Source organism: Lycorma delicatula, chromosome 7 (genome assembly GCF_047948215.1).
Source record: "Lycorma delicatula isolate Av1 chromosome 7, ASM4794821v1, whole genome shotgun sequence".
NCBI lineage: Eukaryota > Metazoa > Arthropoda > Insecta > Hemiptera > Fulgoridae > Lycorma > Lycorma delicatula.
Genome location: NC_134461.1, coordinates 65,377,859 through 65,398,936, shown reverse-complemented (window position 1 = coordinate 65,398,936; position 21,078 = coordinate 65,377,859). Strand labels below are relative to the sequence as shown.

General features: G+C 28.1%; 1 protein-coding gene across 1 annotated transcript in view; it reads right to left on the bottom strand.

Moving 5' to 3' along the window:
• The window catches only part of dysf (neuronal PAS domain protein dysfusion), a 640,106-nt gene that overhangs the window by 50,313 nt on the left and 568,715 nt on the right, over nucleotides 1-21,078 (bottom strand). The window contains exon 8 of the mRNA XM_075370678.1: nucleotides 14,009-14,162. Within this exon, the coding sequence (XP_075226793.1) occupies nucleotides 14,009-14,162 (154 nt within the window). The remainder of the gene's footprint in view (nucleotides 1-14,008; nucleotides 14,163-21,078) is intronic.

Sequence of the window (21,078 nt, the reverse complement as noted above, 5' to 3'; positions counted from 1 at the left end):
ATTTTTATTAATTGAACTTTATTGTAATCTGATATATTCTCCACTTGTAATGGTGGGAATGAGTGAAGCACAAAACGTTGAATCCCTGACAAATCTCCTCGCCTCTCCGACATATATATATATATATGTGTACTCAAATCTAGCAATAGAGAAGCATATTGCGGGTCTGCTAGTTTTTAATAAAATAAGAAACTACAGCAAAAGAAATTTGCAGAAATCTCAAAATAAGGAGGTTTAGAATGTTTTTAATTTTTTATATTGTCTTAATTTTACCTGTCTTAATAGGTAAAGATAATGAACCAAATAAAATTTGGACTATTTAAAGAAAGTATGGTTAAATGAATTGTTTTACAGATACTTTAAATTTTGTTTTATAATTACAAAAATTTTGTAAATGAATTATTTAATATTCTGGATAATACCTTGTATATTATTATTAATTGTATATTTTTTATTTAACGTAAGTAACATAGAAAAATATTATTAAATCTGAAAGCTATCGATTTAATTTAATATTAAACCTCACCAATTGACGCAACAAATAGCTAAAGAATAGAAAAAAAATAGAAATAAAACCAAGAAGGCCGATGAATCAAAACGTTTTGACAGCGAGCGAAGGTGTTTGAGGAATGACTGTTTAAAATTTCGGATATTAAATAGATAGCATTGGATGTTTAAGAAGTTGGTAGTAAGATATTATCTCATTGAAATAATAAGCTGACAGAAAGATAGACTGACAGTTACTGAAGTCTATTGATGATCTGAATTTTGCCTTGTAGTTATTATGTATTAGGATCTAATCACTGTGAGACAATATAAATACGTAGGCATATCTGTTTTTTCTTAGTTACATTGTTGTCATACTTGAATAGTTCAAGGTAAATTTGTTTTCTTGACACATATTTCTATTCGTCTTCAGATTTTTCGTTTAGATTTCCCGTGTAAAATTTTGTTATTTATTAAAAAATAATCATTTACATGAAAAATCATTCTGAACAAAAAAATAAAAGGAAATCTATCTAGGCAATTTTCTGTTGCGTTTATCTGTTAATTTTATCTGTTTCATAGAAAAGCTTTATTAATTGAATACTAATTAAAAATTAACCCAAAACATGAAATATCAAAAAGTAATGGTCAAAAGTCGTTTCCAAAACATAAAAGTTTATTTCTTTATACCGTATGTTCGAATAAGACTTCACCACTTAAACTCTGTAGCTGTTAACCTCTTAGATGTAAGGCGATTAAAGCGGGTACATGTATTGGATTTAGGAACCTGATAATTATTCTCAGGACGAGGCCTCTCTTCTGAAGTTGTGTATCATCAAAGTATTTATGTTCACGTTTATGATTATTTTTAATGTTATTTGTTCTGATGTTACTTTTTTTTTATGTTGTGATTTCTAGTTCATCACTGGCTGGACTTTATCAATGTTTATGCTACCTTTGATTTAATATTGATGTCTAGAATGTATTTAATTAAGATGTTTCAAGGGAAAAATCCTTCATAAATTGATTATTGTGATGACATTTTCTTATGGTTTTAATTTATGTAACCGATTGTAAATATAACTTGAGATACAAAAAAAGAAAATTCTTTATCATCTGTGTATTACGCAAGGCACAGGGAACTTCATTGGCTGCTACGGAGGAACTCAGGCCTCACGTTATCCAACAAGATCTTAATTTATAAGGCTATCCTGCGCCCAATCTGGACGTACGGTGTAGAATTGTGGGGAACGGCTAGTACTAGTAATGTGGAAATTAACAACGATTTCAGAACAAAGTAGCGAGGATGATTGCCGAAGCTCCGTGGTTCACGCGGAATGATGAGATTCAGGATTATCTGGAGCTCCCGTCGGTTCGTGAGATTGCCCAACAGCGCAATGTCAAATACCTGCAGAGGCTTGAGAATCATGTAAACTACTTTGCAATTAATCTAATCGATAACAGCAGAGACGTCCGATGGTTGAAACGAGCCCTTGTACTCGAGTTAGGGTCCGCGCAACAGTTTGGAATCTAACACCGTCAAGTTTACTTGACCTTATATCTCAGGACTGACCATACGGATTTTCTTCAAATTTGACTCAAATATTTCTATATATAAGGTATTGATCATATTCATTTTTTTTTCTCGAAATTCGTTAAAGGGTGAAAGATAGCGCGGAAAAATAAGTTCTGCAGAGGCATTTTAGGAAAAAACTATTAAAGCAAATTTGTTCCTACAATACTTATATAAGTAATTCAGTTTAAGAGTAAGATTTTTCAAAAACTCAACCCACATCTCTTAAAACTAAAATATATATATATATATATATATATATATATTGCTATATTGCTATATATATATATATATATATATATATATATAAATCTATATATATATATATATATATATATATAGATAGATATTGTTCCTTTGCCCTGAATATCTTTAAAAATTCTTTTGAAAGGTTATATACTTAATAAATAGAGCTGTCCAGAAATGGCTACAATTTTCTTAAATTATAGAGCCCGCGTAGCCAAGAAAGTCATGCAATATTTTGCTTTTTCTATCAAAAAAATTCGTATTTATTTTACATCACGATAAAACTGTCAAACCTACTGCCTGTGCAATTTACAGATATTTTTTAGTATAAATCAATTTACAATACCAAATTCATTAATAGATTACCCAGAAATTTAGGCAAATACTATCGATGTAAATAAAAAGTTGAACTTTCTAGGTTAACATCGTATATAAGCTTAGATTTTAAGTAAAATATAAATACAAAAAATCAAAGATTAATTTTCTGTCTGATTTTATTGTACATCATTATTAAAACAAATTTAAAAAAATAATAAAATATGAAACAAATTATAAGATTTTCGTATAATAAGGCGTCATCTTAGTTCGTTTGTATTTATTTATATTTTTTTCTCTTATTTACTGTTTTCAATTAATTTTTTTGGCTTTTCATAATAGTTTCTGGAAGGAATGAAATAAAACCAAAAAAATAAATAAATTAAAGATTAAAAAAGAGGATGAAAACTAACTTCAGGTAAAAACTCATAAAAGGTCTAATTATTTAAATTATTATTTAAGAACAGCAAGAAACAGTAGCTGTTTGTAATAATATTTTCTACCGATCTTAAAACTAACTTTTACAGTGTGTTCAACTAAAGAAATTTGTTGTATTTTTTTTATAATCATTTATAAAAACTTAAATAAAAACCCGTTGGTTGAGTGGAATGCACTCTAATCCTCTCGCGCGGTGTTATAACGCCTTTTTCATTGTATTATATACAGTAGCAGCTAATACAGAGAAATTAACCAAATAATTTCCAGTGGCAGACGTCTCTCTAATTTCTTTATTTAATTTATTATTACTGTACCGTCCTTCGGATTCTGTAGTGCGATTTGTAAATTATAAACCTCAATCTAAACACGTAGTCATCTCCAGGCTGCTAAACCCATACAAACTTATTAGAGAAAATTTAGCGACTAGAATATTCATTATTGTGTAATGATAAAGGTCTCTCTTATTTTAATGATCAAATTTTGCTAACATTATATGGCCTGATGATATAACCATTATGAGGCCTGATGCGCGAGGCCTCTCAAGTCCAGAATTTGTTAGAATTAGCACTAAAAAATTAAGATTTTATTTTAATTATTAACACAACGTTAAGATTTCAATAAAATTTCCAATTAAAAGCTTTATTATCAGTTTTACTTCCTTGTACAAAGTAAAGGAAGTATTGTGATCGAGAAAATTTTCGATTTTCAGATTTCAACGGAAATATCCATTTTGACCATTCCTAAATTCATTTTGACTATTTTCGGCGTGACGTTTGTACGTATTTCACATAACTCAAAAACGATTAGCAGTAGCGACTGTTGTAACATCTAGTTGTGCACCTCCCCTTTTGATTGCAATCGATTTCACCAAAAATGTCCAAAAAAGCCCAAACTCAGCTCCTGGGTGGACCTTCTCAGCACCTTACAGGCCACCCACTTAGTACGAACTAGACTAGCTTTTAACAATTCACCCGTCAAGATGGGTGGCATCGCCACCGTCGCCACCTGCGTTCCCTTGAACGACGACCGCAGGGAGAGGACCTCCATAGTCACCGATTCTCCAGCAACCTTACGCAAATCCCGCACCAATTCCTCTTCATTTGTGAGAGCATCGACTTCACCAGCAGGTAAACCCGCCCGGTACCCTTACCAGTAGTTACCGTGGTGCCTTCAACCTTCTCAATTATCTGCTGCCGGAGCCTAGCAGCAGTATTCTCGGAATCATACGCCCGGATATGAAGGTCCTCCCCCTGGCCCTTGCGAGTACACAGTGCTTTTCACCGTTCGGAGGAGATCAGCATATGACCGTCTCTCCACAGAGCTCGGAGGAGAGGGTGCCAGCCTCCGCTTCATCGACGGCCTCTCACCCGCACTTACGTTGGATTTGTCCCAAGCATCCGGAACAGATCTCCTGTGGGTGTGGTCACACCCCCCAACCCACTAGAGTGAGCTATTAGTCCAAAAAAAACTCCAAAAACACTGAAAAGCGTCTAAAATCAATAAAATGCAATCGATCACTTTTTTGAGATTTCGAGTTTTCTAGTTTTAAATTCCATTAATTTTTAATAGCTACAATAGATTTTTGAATTTTTTTAATCTCTAGGTAACAAAGAAAAATATTAACTGGAATTTTTTTATCGGTAATCATGTGAATATACAGAAACCAATTTCTAGATTTTTTTAATTTCGACTTTAAAGGGGTAAATGGATTTTTGATACTCGACCATTCATTTTTATCGGCAACACAACTCGATTTGGGTTTTTTGAAATTCCGAGTTTCAAGAATTAAAATTGGGTAACATTAAATTTTATTATTTTTTCAACTTGATATAATTTGATATCAAGAGATAATCAACCTTTTTTTTTGTACGTGTCAGTTTCGAAATTTTCTGTAATTCGACCTTGAAAGGGATGTAGAACCGTAAAATTTTTGAATAATGATTGTAAATTTTACCCATTTCCGACTATAATAAATGATATATTCAATATATTTGTACTTGTAGATACTATTCAGATAAATACCTTTTTTTTTAATTTCGATTTTTAAGAGTGAAACGATGTACATCGTGTTGGCTTAACCAACATAGCCACTGTTCTTGTTATATAGTACGCGCGACTGGCTGTACATGCCTCCGGTTACTTGACTAAAATACATAAAATAAAAATAAAAATGCGACGGGAAACGAAATAAAGCGGACGAAGCCACGAAGGGGATGCTATTAATCAATAAAACTTTTGTAAATTTTTTAATATAATTTAGATTAGCGTTGTAATTTTTAATTATAACAAATATAATTTTGTAAAAAAAACAAATTGATTTTTCAGTTATAAATTAGTAAATGCTATTGAAAATACATAATTAGTAGTATTTTTTTATAAACTGACTAAACTCATAGGTTCCTTCCGAATTTTGACAAGTATAAATATATTTATGACTGATTTCTATCATATTTTATCCTTAATTCAATTAACTAAATTCATAAAATATTTCCTCAATATGTTACAAATTGTTTTTTCCTTTGATCCTTTAGGTACAACTTTAATTCCGAAATACTGGTATTAGTAACTGTCTTTTACCAAGAAAGGAATAATGATCGCACAACAAGTTAATATTAATATGACTTCATCTCAACGTGTGGTGTTCAGAACCCGTCGTGTTGTAGTGCACGAATAACAAGGACGAATATTCTTTATTCAGTCATGATCTATTTAGTCAATAATCCTGACTCATGTTAAAAGAATACCAAATATTCGTTTAGTTTTAAAGCGACGTGGTTTTCGTGTTTTAGTCCCTTGCACACTATCTCGCTTTTTGTATTTTGTTAACAATATTATTATAAGTGTAATAATATTAATAATGGGTTTAAAAGTACATACTCATATGATCTGAACTGTGTTTAATTTAGCAAATCGTTGTTTTGTATTTATTATTAAATTTTATGTGTTTTATAATGTTCAAGTGCGTTTAAGTGCTGTTTATGTAAATATTTAGTTAATATTTATGGACTTGTCTGTATGATGATATAATAATAATAATATAATAGTGATAATAATAAAATGTCATTGTCATAATTATTATAATTTTTATCCTGTGTTCCTGTTTAGGTATTTACTGTATCTTTCCTAAAAACTACGTTTCATTTCACTAATGTAGACAATGTTACAATTAAAGGAAAATTGAAATATTTCATGAGCATTATGATTGGTGATTATGTTGTGCGTATGTTCTGCGTATTGGTTGATGTTCTACAACACATCCAGAATTTTTAAAATTCATAACCGATTTTTTCGGAGAATTATGTAAGTTTTAATTTATATATCGTATGAAGGGATATATGTCATAGTGTGCTGTTATATCCATTTGCTTGAGCATCCTTTGAATCAAATAATTAATTTGAGTTATTATGGATGAAAATGAATTTTGTTGTTCATCAAGAAAACTTGAAAATATACAGAAACAATAACTATTATGAAGGAAAGACTTATTCTATTCGATTTAATATAAATATTCAACTATATCGATTTTCTCCTAAAAAATATTTGTGGCAAGTGAAGCACTTTTTGAAGCGAAATACGTGTAGAAGACAAAGCCGAAAGAAAAAAATAAAGGTGTTTGAAATATGGTGTTATATGAGGATAATGAAAATTTAGCGAGCTAATTCTAGCACGATCTAGCGATAAGAAAGGAATAACAAATTGAATTAAAAAATTGATGATTCAAAAAAAAAAAACAAGTAAATGTTAATTTGAAGTTTTATATTTAACATGAGTATTTCCAGGTATTCAGTGATAAAATTTAACATGATGTATATGTATACTTATTAAAAAAAAAATTCTACGATTAATTTTACTTTGTTTATTTCTAGGTATTCAATGACAAAACGTAGACTAATATATGAGTAGTCCAGATTTTTTTCCGGTGGTTGATTTCACAAACATATCAATTATATAATGATGTAAGTAATATTAAAGTTATTAATATAAATAATGGATTATGACCAATCTTTTTTAATATTATATAGTATATGTATGTCTTATGTTTTAGTACAGATGAGATTGTTATTTTTTAGAAGAGGAAGTCCAATGAAAAAGAATGAAATGAAATGAATTTACCGGTGGGTATGGACGCTGACGCTTTGAGACAATGTTGTGTTATGTGACGGCGCCTTTTGCTTGCTCTGTGATTACCACCGGTGTATCCGACCTCACTCTTCCTCCTGTATCTTTCTTTCTTTTCACTCACTCCTACCTTTATTATTGTACGAAGGCGCCACCGGGAGTGTATATTTATTTACTGAATGACACCGACAACGCTGTCGCTATCATTATATCACATTGACTGTTGTCCTTCCTCTTGTGGTTCTTCTCCAATTCCTCCCCCTCCCTAAAATATAGTGTACTCATAATGTTGAAATATATCTACCTACTTGGTTATTTTAGTTTTTTAAATATTCATACATTATAAGTTTTGATGTTTAAAAAAAGTAATTTTAATTATTTCATACACAATTAAAGCTATTTATTAAGAATTAGTCCATATTTTCAACAATAATTTATGCAGCAGTGGTGTTAGATTTCCTTATTAATATTTAATTAATGAAAATAATTATTCCATATTTTCAACAAAAATTTATGCAGCAGTGGTGTTTGATTTCCTTATTAATGAAAAGAATTAGTCCATATTTTCAACAATAATTTATGCAGCAGTGGTGTTTGATTTTCTTATTAATATTTAATTAATGAAAAGAATTATTCCATATTTTCAACAATAATTTATGCAGCAGTGGTGTTTGATTTCCTTATTTCCTTATTAATGAAAAGAATTAGTCCATATTTTATGCATAATCATTTCAAAAATAATTATTTCAATAATTATTTCAACAATAATTTATGCAGAATTTATGCAGCAGTGGTGTTTGATTTCCTTATTAATGAAAAGAATTAGTCCATATTTTCAACATTTTAATTAATGAAAAGAATTAGTCCATATTTTCAACAATAATTTATGCAGCAGTGGTGTTTGATTTCCTTATTAATATTTAATTTATGAAAAGAATTATCCCATATTTTCAACAATAATTTATGCAGAATTTATGCAGCAGTGGTGTTTGATTTCCTTATTAATGAAAAGAATTAGTCCATATTTTCAACAATAAATTTTGATTTTCTTATTAATATTTAATAAGAAATAAATCCTTCCTCTACACTTATTGAAAGTGGGAAAATGGGAAAGTGGGAAATGGTGGAAGTTAATGTGGTAAAATTGAAAATGGGGAAAGGTTAAATTTTGTCAAGATCCGTAATGTTCATTTTGTTAATGTTTAACAAACTTTGAAATGTTTTCATTTAATCTATACAGGTAACTCAGTTCTAGCAATAGCGATACATTGCTAGTTCCGGGTTGAATTAATTCGTTATTTGCTAATGTCTTCCCTTTGTATTGTTATGCTTATCTGTTTATCAGTAATGAAGTAATAAATATGCAGTATTTTTTTGTTATTAAAAAAAATTATTTCCAGCGTACGAGATAGAGACATAAATTTTACAAATATTGGCTACTACTAATTAGATAAGAAAAATGTGATTGGTATTATAATTTTCACAATTTCTACAGTTTTTATAAATATATGTGATATTTTCCGGGGAGAGAGCTTTAAATATTCTGAAATATATTTTTATCATCTGAAGTGGAAGTTTTTTTTTATTTCAAATCAACCGCATTTTCTTTTAAACATCATGTAATATTATAAACGTTACATGCATGCTACTTTTCGTTTGTGGCCGTGAAATATTATTAATATTGTTACTATGTATAAAACACATCACTAACACACATCAGTAACCGTGAAGGCCTTGCGACGTGATGTTACCGTCTACTCAAGATAAAATCATTTTATTATATATAATAGTCTACTAGATAAAATTTAGACTGCTGTTAATATTAAAACAAAACTTGTAGGTAGTTGTTAAAAAGAATAATAATAATAATAAAATCAAAGCAAAAATTAATGTATGAAAAATACATTATTATTATTATTTTTATAAACTATTATATCGGCTAGCCAGCTGTTGTAGTGGTCATGTTGGTTCTAGGTTCAAATCTGAACATGAGGTTGGATTTAAATATATATATATATATATATATATATATATGAGGTTCATTTAATCTATATCAGCATAAAAACGAATAATGATCTTTCTAATCTTAGACGTATTCTTCTACGGTAAAAACAGATATCAATTTTGTTAATTTCTATTTCCAATATTTTTTTTTTTCAGTAAATTATCTTGTTAACAGTTTAATAATCTTATTTTGATAATCTTGATAAGTTTTGATAAGTTTGATAATCTTATTTTTAAATATTAATACTTGAAATTAATTTTTTAAGTTAATAAATAAATTTATATACTCTTATTTATGAGTATTTATTATCTGTTTGTTTGCCTGTTAATCAAAAATGGCACATCAGTTTTTAAATGTAACTGATTGATTGATTTGATCTTATCTCTGATTAAAATGTAGATTATAAGTGTAGCTTTTGTAGGATACGGTAACGAATGCCATTCTAGGTTTAATTTCATTTCAATAAAAGAAAGTAATAATAATGAGAGCCTATTTTCACTATTTAAGTATTGTATGGAAACGAGTAACGGAATATACCTTTTGTTGGAATTTGAGAGTGATTGCGGGGGTGGGAGAAATAGTAACTTGGTCGAAAGATGTTAGCAGATTTGAATGACGGAAATTATGAGGATTTTATCTTTATATATGATAATATATGTTATTCAAATTTCCAAACCCGTATATTGTCCGAATTTAAAAAACCAATTTACAACAAAGTTGTAGTACGTTTCGTGGCATTGGTTATTTATTCTTATGCAGTGGAAAAATAAAATTAAATAATGATACATGAAAATAAACCAAAAAAGTATTATAAAAATTTAAAAAAATCAGTATTTTAACATTTTTAATCGCTTTCTCATTCCAAATATTGTCCGAAGTATATTTTTTGGGTCACTTGCACTATTACTCTGACTAGGAAGATATATAAACAAAATTCGGCTAAAAATGTACAATAAATAAATGATAGCTTGTTTTAGATTTTTGAGGAAGGGGGAAATTTTGGAGCAATTTTTTTTTAATTGGTAAGATAAGCATCCACCATGTACTGAGCTTAATATAAGGTGGGGTTATGTTTGCAAAATTTCGAAAAAATCACCCCAAAAACTCATTCCCTGGAGATATTGATCACAAAATTTTACCAACAGATTCATCAAAATCTAATTATCCAGTCAAAAAATTACTAAGCTTCGAACACACCAATGCACGTTCATACCAACATATTTTTTGTTTCTTTTTGGAGTCCCTGAGTCATGAAACATCGAGAAATGCAGAAAAACCCATACCCCATTTTTTGAGTAGTTTTGGCATCTGTATTATATTCCTGATCCAAAATGAGAATCAGATTTTTTAATTACTAGACTGGCATAGCCAGGAAAGTCATACAATACTTTGCCAGCTTTCGGCAAAACATTATGTTTTATCACCAACCTTTGGTTAATCATATAAAGCAATAATAGGTATCCAGTGAAACTTCAGTAGGTAATACAATAAAAAGAACAAAGAATAATTAAATGTACAACGAATAAAATCATCAACTTCTAATTATAAAAGAGTTAATTATTTATTACTGAATCGAAAACTCTATATATGTATATATATATAATTAACAATTCAGTTTAGTTCAATAAACAGGAAAGTTGTATTTGTTATACGTATAACCTTATGAACTTGTTCAGCAGTAAAAGGTATACGTTTGTATTGTTATAAACAAAATTGGAAATCATTAGTGAGTATATTATAAACAAGTAAATTAGCAAAGTAAATATATGTACATACTTTTTTTAAATAGAAAGTGAATGCGTTACGTTATGCTACTTCTTTTATTTATAAATTATTACTTATAGTTTTATTTATGATTACATTTATGCTGTGAATGGAATAAATTGATAGTTAGTTGGAATTGCTTATTATACAATTTAAAGATCACAGGATTTTCTAGATTATTGTAAATATAATATTCCCACGAGTTGATGTAGAAGTACAGCAGTATTTCATTTGACTGTTTGCTTTGCCTATATGGTGAAAAGACTACATTTTAATGAATGTCAATTATATTCCAACACCTGGTATAAAAAAAATAAAACTGTTACTCTGTGTAGCCTACCATTTTTTTCCTTTTTTTTTTATTTTGCTTATGATAAAGAAATTACCTTATTATGCGGGAATTATGTCTTTATTAACCTAACCTGATAAATTACGCTTCTTTTAGCTGATGATGTACCGACATACAAATGTAAAAAAGAGGGCCAGCCGCGCCTTCTCTCTGATAAATTGTACCGTCATTAGTAACCATTCCTGGTTTTTTTACGATGATAATCTAGATTAATTCAATCATTTCTTAATATTATTTATTTTCACTCGTTTAAATAATAATAATAAAAAAGAATAAAATAAAAAAAACGCAAGTACAAATGTGGGTTAAAATCAATTAAAAGGATATTAACCCAAAAATAGAATTTAATAGATTTGAGTTTTCCTTTCCGTTACTTTTCTGGCATTAATTGTTTTTGTTTGATATTTATTGCTAGAATATGAGGGCTTTTTTAATAAAATTTATAATTTCTATCAACAGATATGAGAATCAAAATACAAGTGAAAAAATAAATCTGTGGTTGAGTATGTAGCGCTTGGCATTTCCTGTGGAAGTCCCGGGTTTGAATCCGGGTCAGGCAGGTTTTTTCATACGCTACAATATCCACGGGGCTAATTACCGTAGCAGTTGATGCCTACTATTTCATAGAAAAAATATTTGAAACATTTAAACCAAAATAATAAGTAATTTTAAAGAATAATTTGTATTTTTTTTTTCGTTTGGACCATTTAAGAATCACGATGAATTATCATTCAATTTCCTGGCCTTCCAATACTTAGTCGTTCTTTCTTGATGATTATTTTTATTTGTCAGATATATAAATATGATTTACATAAAAACAGAAATAATAACCAAATAGATTTAAATTATACTATTCTATAAAGATATACTTAATTTTATGATAAATTCAATGGTTACTAGTTTTGTTCGGAATTAATTTCTTCACTAAAGCGGCTTTCACTCAAATATCATGTAGATATTAAAAATAAAATTATTTACAATGTATCATACACTGAGAAGTTTAACATAATACAAATTCTATCCATTCTTATTTTTCTTAAACTTATTTTAAATTTGATTCTTGTAATTAATAAGAAAAAGGTACAGACCTAACAGTAACTCATGTTTGCCTTTTCAACCTAAAAAAATTTGGTATCATTTTATAGAACTTATCTTATTTTTGTATTTCCCTAATTATTACATATTTTTAAATTACATATTGCTTTTAAATTTCCCTTCGTTATTTACAAACTGAGAAACAATTTCCTTTCATAATGTATTTGGGCCTAGAATAATGTTTGTATTATTTAAAATTACAATGAATGGGAAATCTTTCCCATTTTACCCGCATATTTCGTACTTATTTAATATTTATCTACAAATGTACGTAATAACGACAATAAAGGCTAAACGTTAACGACAATAAAGGCTAAAATCCTGTGAAAAACATACGGTTTTTTATAATGTAACATTTATACATTTTATAATGTATATGTGGATTCGTTCTTTTGTTGGTGGATACACGGTTTTGTTTGAATATGTATTAAAAAGCATCTTTATGAAAAAAGAATTTTTTTTTTTACATTAGTGTTCCTTCCATTACAACTGTAATAGAAATATAAATTTATCCATTTCAATCCAGTTTCCTCTTTCTAGTTTGTCGAATAAAAGGTTTATGTCAATGTAACACATTGGCATAAACCTTTTAAAATTTGATCGCATTCCAAATCATCTTTTACGTTGCTTTATTGGTATTTTTAAACTGGTCCTGTTTTCCTAATATTTTTAAATGATCCCTCTGGTAGTCGTGTAATAGTTTCTGTGTATTCCTTTATTTATTAAAAAGGCAGAGATTTCTCACGTTCAGGGTTTCTTACGATCTCCTTTTTTCATACAGTTGCCTTTTTTTTGTCAGTTTACTTACATTTATTATGCTGTTGCTTTCAAAACAGGCATTTGCAGAAAAATTGAATAAGTATTACATTTTTATTTTAGTCAATCCCCATGGCTGTTTGGTAGAATCTCTGGTTTTTGTCCAAAAGGTACTTTGTTTTTCGGATCAGGCTTGGTAATTTTTCACACACTAAAATGTTTGTTTTTTATCAGCCAAAACGTAGGATAACTGTAATTGAGTGTAGGCCTGTTGTTACCACGGAAGGAGAATACATATTTTTTTTTTATACTGTAATGCGGAAAATAGATATTTTTAGTTTCTTGCTTTATTTCCTATTATTCTTTCTAATTAATTACCGGTTTTATAGACATAAGATGTTTCTACATAATGTAGTTTAATATATACCAATTTAGGAAAATCTGTAATTATAAAATCTACATAAAAATGATTACTGTTTTCTTAATTTTTTGAAAGGATTAATTACTGTTGAATTATACGAAATTTTAATTTTAGAAATGTTTAATTTATAATTTTTTAATTTTTTGTGATTGGGAGATTAGTAACAGGTTTTTTAAAATGATAAAATTTGTATGAAAAATTACATCTTAGAATATTTTTTTACGGTATAAATTTATTGCATACTTCTGTTCCATACGTTACGAAGTTGGACTTTAATTTTATTAAGATATTTTGTTACCTAAAGATTCCTTTTAAGTTAAACTTTATCGTCAATACAATTAAATTTTTAATTATATGTTAATATATAAGTATAAAAATAAATGATTGACTTTTAAATATAAATATTTAAAATACTAAATAGAATCGTGTATTCAGACTGACCTAAGTACTTGGTTCGTGCACACAATAACAGGTTGCTGGCTGTTCTCCATATTGTCCTTGACTTGCAATACACAGTGCACCCACAACCAGTCTCCAGGTCTCCGTTGTAACCTCAGAAGAAGGATGCACGACCTATCTTGTTCTGACTGCGTTACTGAAAAAAAAAAAATAAAAAAAATAAATAAAAAATGAATAAGTAAAATAAATGATAATAAACGTAACATAACGTTTGTTTACTCAAGTATTTTACCGTTATGTAGTATTGTACACGACTTTTTCTTTCATTTTTCTTTTTTTGTTGAATAATTTTAAATTTAATTATCTTTAGTACGATTATTGAGTCAGTTGTAGTTATTCCGACTATATTGGCAAACTGTACTAATATATTTATGTTCTGCTTATACTTTTCGAAAAAATTCAAATACTGAACGAGTGTTATAAAATGTAATAATTTATTTTAAATTGAACTTTAGGTTAATCTGTTTTTATTTATTGATTTATTTTTTTTTAAAGTAAGAAGGCCCCCTCTTTTATTTAAAGTATGGAGACTAAGATTATTTAACTAGAAAATTACATTTGCTCTTCCACCAGAATTGCAATAAAAAAAAAGTTTCCATTTTGGAAACATTATTACCGATAATAAATAATTATTGTCTAATGAATTGAATGTAAGCCGTTATAATCATAATCATTTGATACTGAATAAAAGTTATTGATCAGGAGCCGCAGTTAATATTTATATAATTTAAATTGAATAATTTTTCTGCTATAAAACATTTACTTGTTAATATGCTGGATTTAAATTGAAATTTAAACAAATTTTGGATGAAAAAAAACGTGGTTACACCTGCTTTATACTCCTTAATATATTTTCAATACATTGTTTGTTTATGTCATTTATAGATTTCTCAAAAAAAGTATAGGTAAAACAAACTAATAGGTTTTGGCTCATTCAATAATTAAGTAAAAAACTAATAGGTTTAGGTTCATTCAATAATTAAATCATCTAATTTTAAATATTCACTCATATTACATTTTACTTTCCTGTCTAGATAACACTATCGCAGAGGCTTATCTCTAGAAGGGAAAGTATTGTGATAGGTCCAATTTGGTAGTTAAAAAACTAAAAAAAACCGGTTGGAAATTTTCCGATCTTACTGTTCGTATGTACTGTATGTGTGTATGTGTACGGTGTTGGCCTCTAAACCACCTTACATGTACAGAACTATTGGTTCGATTTTGACCAAACTTGGTCAGATTACTTCTATATATAGGAAATTAAATTTTCAATTTAAAAGGCCAATAGGGTGAGGCTGAAGAGCAAGGTCATCTTCAGTATCTCGAAATAATTAAGGTATTATTATTCTTAAGCATATTTGTTAACGATTAAAAAATAATATTTTGAAAACGAATTTTTTTTGCAAAATCACACCCTCACTTCAAAAAATGCTACTGTAGTCGTCTGCTATGTTGTAATGTCACAGGTGAGCGGTAGAATTAAATAAATTAATATTTGAATTGTAAAAAAGTAACTCGGTCTGGCTGGGTCTCGAACTCGATCGCGCGGTCGACTCGGTACCTGGTGCGATAAGTCTCGCGGTTACACGGGCCGTAAAAATGAAATTTGTTTATGTAAATTGTGAAATTACATTAGTTTAGTTAGTGCCAACCGTCGCCGCTAGTACCGCCCCACTCGCGCGGTTTAAATACGGTATGCGCGTGCGCTTTAGGTGTGTAAGCCACGCATCAGAATCAACCCACATTTGTAGGACTTTCCCTGAACGCGCCTTTAGCCGCATGACTGGAAAGTCCTACAACTGTATTGTCAGGTTTTTTTTAACTAGTACTATTAATTTCTTATAAGTAAACTATATTACTCTTTTCGTCGATTGTTTCAAACGGTATTGTTAGATAAACGTATTGTCTTTATTTAAAGTACTGACGTTTTCTACTTAGATCGATTCATTATGAGTAATGCTTTTTTTTATTTCTAAAATGTTTGTGAGATTTGAACAATCACATATTTTTCCTGACCGTGTTACTCAAAATAGGTTAGAAAAATCACTTGTGTATTGTTAATTTTGACAGGATAAGTTGTTTTTGTCGTTAAAAACTAAGTCGGTATAATAAGTTGGTTCTAGATACGTTCAATAATTATGTGGAATGATGAGGATTTTCTTTACGGAATCCTGGTATATTATGTAAATCATCAATATCTACAGGAAAAATAATTTCTCTGCAATATATATTCCTGAAATATCCTTGATTAATACTGCAATTACTCAAAGGATTTTGGGTAGAATTAATAATTTTCAAGCTGGCAGGAATGACTCCATTGGTTACAGTTTTTATTTTTGTTTTTTCGTAGCCCCTCTTAAGTAAATCGTCCTTTCTTCATTAATTCACCTTTTTCCGTTATCTTTTATCGTTCCTCCCTTTCCGGGTTCTCTAGATTTTAGCAACATCCTAATCAATGGATTCGTTTTAAGGACATGAGAATCTTTAGATTTTCAGCGGGATTAATACTTGTCTGATTTGATGTTGGTGGCTCTACTAAATCGATCTTACCAAGAAAAGTTATGGTTTTCTGTCTGAGTCGATATCAAATATTAATCGACTTTGATACTACCCTAGGGAGTACTCTCAGAATCAAACTTGACAAAGAATTACGAACCTTCTGTGAAATGAAAATGTATAATTTATTGTATTTTGACTTAATACCAGTGTTTAGATCACACTTTTAGTAGATATACTACTAAAGAGTTGTCATGTTAGGATATGAGGAAAAAATCTGAGTTTTCAAAATATATTAAATTACCTAATGATTCAGTGTATGAACAAGAAGGGGTTTGATGAGGATGTAAAATTAAAACTTACTACACAGAAGGGAACTGTAATCGGTCCTTGAGGTACACCGGCAGAAAAGGAAACGTTTAAAGGATTCCTCAGAAACTTAGTTACTGTGAAATAATACCACTGATAAAGGACAGATTTAGTAATTTGAAAGACATCTACAAGACGAAAACTTCATAAGTCTTGAGAAAACACCGATGGTGAAATATATATATATATATTTTAAAGACGTAGTGAGATTACTACACGTTTATAATTGGAAAATGTTTGGAAAGGTTGATCTAAATTAAAATTGATGGCTTTTTGATTTTTTAATTTTTTAAAATAAATTTTTTATAAATTCAAATATGGAAGTATTTCAAGATAATACAAGAATTACCTTCCCTCGTGTAACAATAAAGATAACTTCATTAAATAATTTTTATAATTAGTTATTTTATAACAAGCTAATGACGAAACTATAGAAAAATGCATAAGAAAAAAAATTATTAGAGAAACAGGATAGCTTAAAAATAAACATTTGTAAACGAAGCATTACGCATTTATGCATGTTTCAAGTTGAATGAACAGGTAATATGATGAACTAGTCGGCCTTCTATACAAGCAATTTATAAAATTTATTGTATGTATATTATTAATTTACCTAATTATATTTTGTTTAATCATATATAATTATTATCAATTTTATGTATATTTTTTCTTTAAAAATATTGATTTATATTTCATTTTATATTCATTACTTTTAATTTATATTAACTTATTTTATATTTACTGGATAAATATTAAAAAAAATTATGTTTTCTTAAATGATATATTACTATAATCATAACTGGCGGTAATTATAGTTCACAGACAAAAATAAGACTTATAAATAGACTAAAAACATATCGGTAAAAATATTTATATATATATTTGTATTTATATATTTACGTATAAAGTACACTAGTCCATAATTAAGAATAATTCATCTATTACATATTTCTATGAAATATGTTTGAAGTTTTCTTTCGATATTGTTCTCATGTATATTTATAGTTTATTTTGCTGTAACTTCCATCATTCAAAACAAATGTTTTTTTCTGAACGTAAATATTTATTAATTTGTCACTTGGTTACGCTTAAATACTCATTTCTATGGAAATCGATTAATTTACTTTTATTAACGTTACCTTCGGATAAAAATGTAATTTTATTTATTTATTCGTATCAGCTAACATAGTTAATTGAGTATTTAAACAGATAACACCGATAAAGTAAAATACAAATTCAGTTTATTATTTTTCTTAAATTTTAAATTTAAATTATTTTATTGACAAAATTTTTATCTCTAAATAAAATATACTTTAAAATTAAAAGAAAAAATCAGTCTGATATTTAAATACTTTAAAAATTCTGTAAATATGTTAGTGACCCAGGTAACGGAAGTCGTTGTGACAGCATAACTTTTTTTGTTGCTTTTGTCAATATCGACTTTAATATGAGGATTTTATTAGCTGGATTTTTGTTTTTAAATGATGGAGCCGAAATTAGAAAAAAAATCAGATTTTTAAAATCAGAATTTTTTTGAGTTGTATTTTCAATGTTTTAAATTAATTTTTTGGGGAGCCCATTTCTTCTGGGTAATCTATATCTATATATGTTTTTCGTATATTATGTATATATATATTTTTTTCCGACTATATCTTATCATAATGGATTTTTCTGAAGAATAGATTTTCATATCTGTTTATTTTGAAAATTTGTTTTACATGTTATAGTTTTTCCTTAAAATTTTATTAAAGCATTTTTCTGCTTGATTATTTTGGCACATAAGTTTGAAACTTGTCCGTGGGATATGAAAATTAAATCTTGTAACGGATGAAGAATGCCATACCTGACCGGGATTTAAACCCGTGACCTGCGGATGAAATGTCGAGACTCTGTCATGGAAATCGGTGAGAAAATTAATTTTTTGAAACAGTGTGGTATTCTACTAATTGTATTTCTCAGACGAGAATAAAGTCTTCTTTTGCATAATAAAATTAAGAACTCGCGTTTTAGTTGAAATTTAAAAGGATATAACTATTTTTTAAATAGAAATAAGTTTTACGACTACATTTTTTGAAACTGGTGTCTATCGAAATTGATTACGGAATTCTCTTTATTTCTGTTCACTGAGGATTGTTATGTTAACTGGTATTCTTAACTATAGGCAATTTATACCAAAAGAAAAAAAAAATTACTGAAAATATTAAAATTTACAAATGAAATCTATTGCAAATAAAATTTAAAAAAAACTTAAGTCTTTTTTAAAAGATTATGCGGGTTTTGAAATAGGTAGGTTATTTAATTCAGTGGTAGCGTCTCGGCCTTTCATACGGAGGTCTCGGGTCGAATCCCGGTCAGGCATGGCATTTTCACACTATAAATGTCATTCATCTCATCTTGTGAAGCAATACTTAACGATGGTTCCGGAGGTTAAAAAAAAATGGTTAATTAATTGAAATTTCTGCTTCATACTCGTACTTACACTATACAGTAATTATCCTTTTATACAGCAGAATGAAAAGAGGATCTTAATGAACTTTCTACTCTGTATCAGTGTTTACTTATTTGAGAGAAAATTTGAAAAAAGTATTGGCCATTGCGTTACCTTAACCGATGAATGAAACCCCGAAGAATATGATGTTCACTTTATTTTCATTTTCAGGTAGCCAATCACATTAATAAACTATAGTAACAGGAGTGGTTGATTGGTTATAAATATTCTATATTTGATGTAAAGCTTTTTCAATTAAATTTTATTAATGTTTTTTCAATGAAATGAAAATAAGATTTATTTACTCATGAATTTTTATCCATAACTTGTTTTAATTTTTCTATCTATACGCCAATGTTATATAAGAATAGTTTATTACCGTCTCCCTGTTTCATAAATTTTTGATGGAAAAAAATTTACTTGATTTATTACACATCAAATTAAACCTGTAACTAAAAGTCAGTTTTTCTATTACGCAATATTTCATACTAATTCTAATTAATTTTTTCATTACTTTTTTAACAAGTGTTTTTTAAAGTATCACTATATAGAAATTGTGTATGTTTAACTACAGAAAAGTTACTTATTTTCATTTTAAACGCGCTTTAAATCAAATTTTAACTACCATTTCATTGAAGAACACTCCATCTTTTATAATGAAAATACTTCTGTTAATATTTACGATCTTTAAACATTTTTAAATCCATTTATGAATAAAGAGATGAGATGAATGAAAATTAGATTTTTACACATACTGTATAGTTTGACCTATAACTTGTTTAAACTTTAGAATTTATACTCTAATATAACTTTTATACCAGTATGTTTATTCTTCTAATACATTCACTGGAGTGTCATTAAAGCAGCTTTGAAGGCTATTTTGTTCGAGAAATGAATAGTATATGTTTTATTTTTACTGCGTTTAATGCATTTCATTCTTATCGTTGTTAATCTAACCTGACCAATTGCTGATGATGTATCACCACAAGCAGTTTTTATTCGTTTATTATATTATTATTTTTTATTACTTATAACAATTTGTGTTAAACATCAATGCAAATTTTGACCACTGTATTTATTTAATTTTTTATTTTCATTTTATTTATTTGCATTTATTTTTATTTTTAGTTTAAATTAGAAGTGTATTAGAATAATTGAGTGCTTAGATAAACATACTACAATAATATACATTCTAATAAAAATCATTTTGTTAGATATTACTAAGAGAAACAATTGTTATCTAATTTTGTTTTTGTTATATTTTTATTCCAAAAATATTTCTGTTTCGCAAAGGATATAGAATGAAGAATTTATGAAATACGGGAGCTTTTTGTTTTGAAAATTGGGTTAATTTTTGTGGTTTTGATAAATGCGAAGCCAAATAGAGAAAAATTTTGAAAGTTTAATTATTTAATTTTTTTCAGTTTGTTCTAAAGTATGACATATTTGAATAATTTTCAATATTATGTAAATACTTAGATTTTTTAAATTTCATGTAATTTTTCTTTCATTATTTTTCTCTAGAACCACCATAATTTATACAAAATTATTTTGAAAATGTGTTATGTTCAAGATACTTTACAATGTGTAAATATTAAACTTTTTTGCTGAATTCTGTAATTTACAATCAGTTCCACATTGAAACTACAAGTCTGTCATTTGAACTGTGATCATGCAATGATAATTCTCAATGAGTACA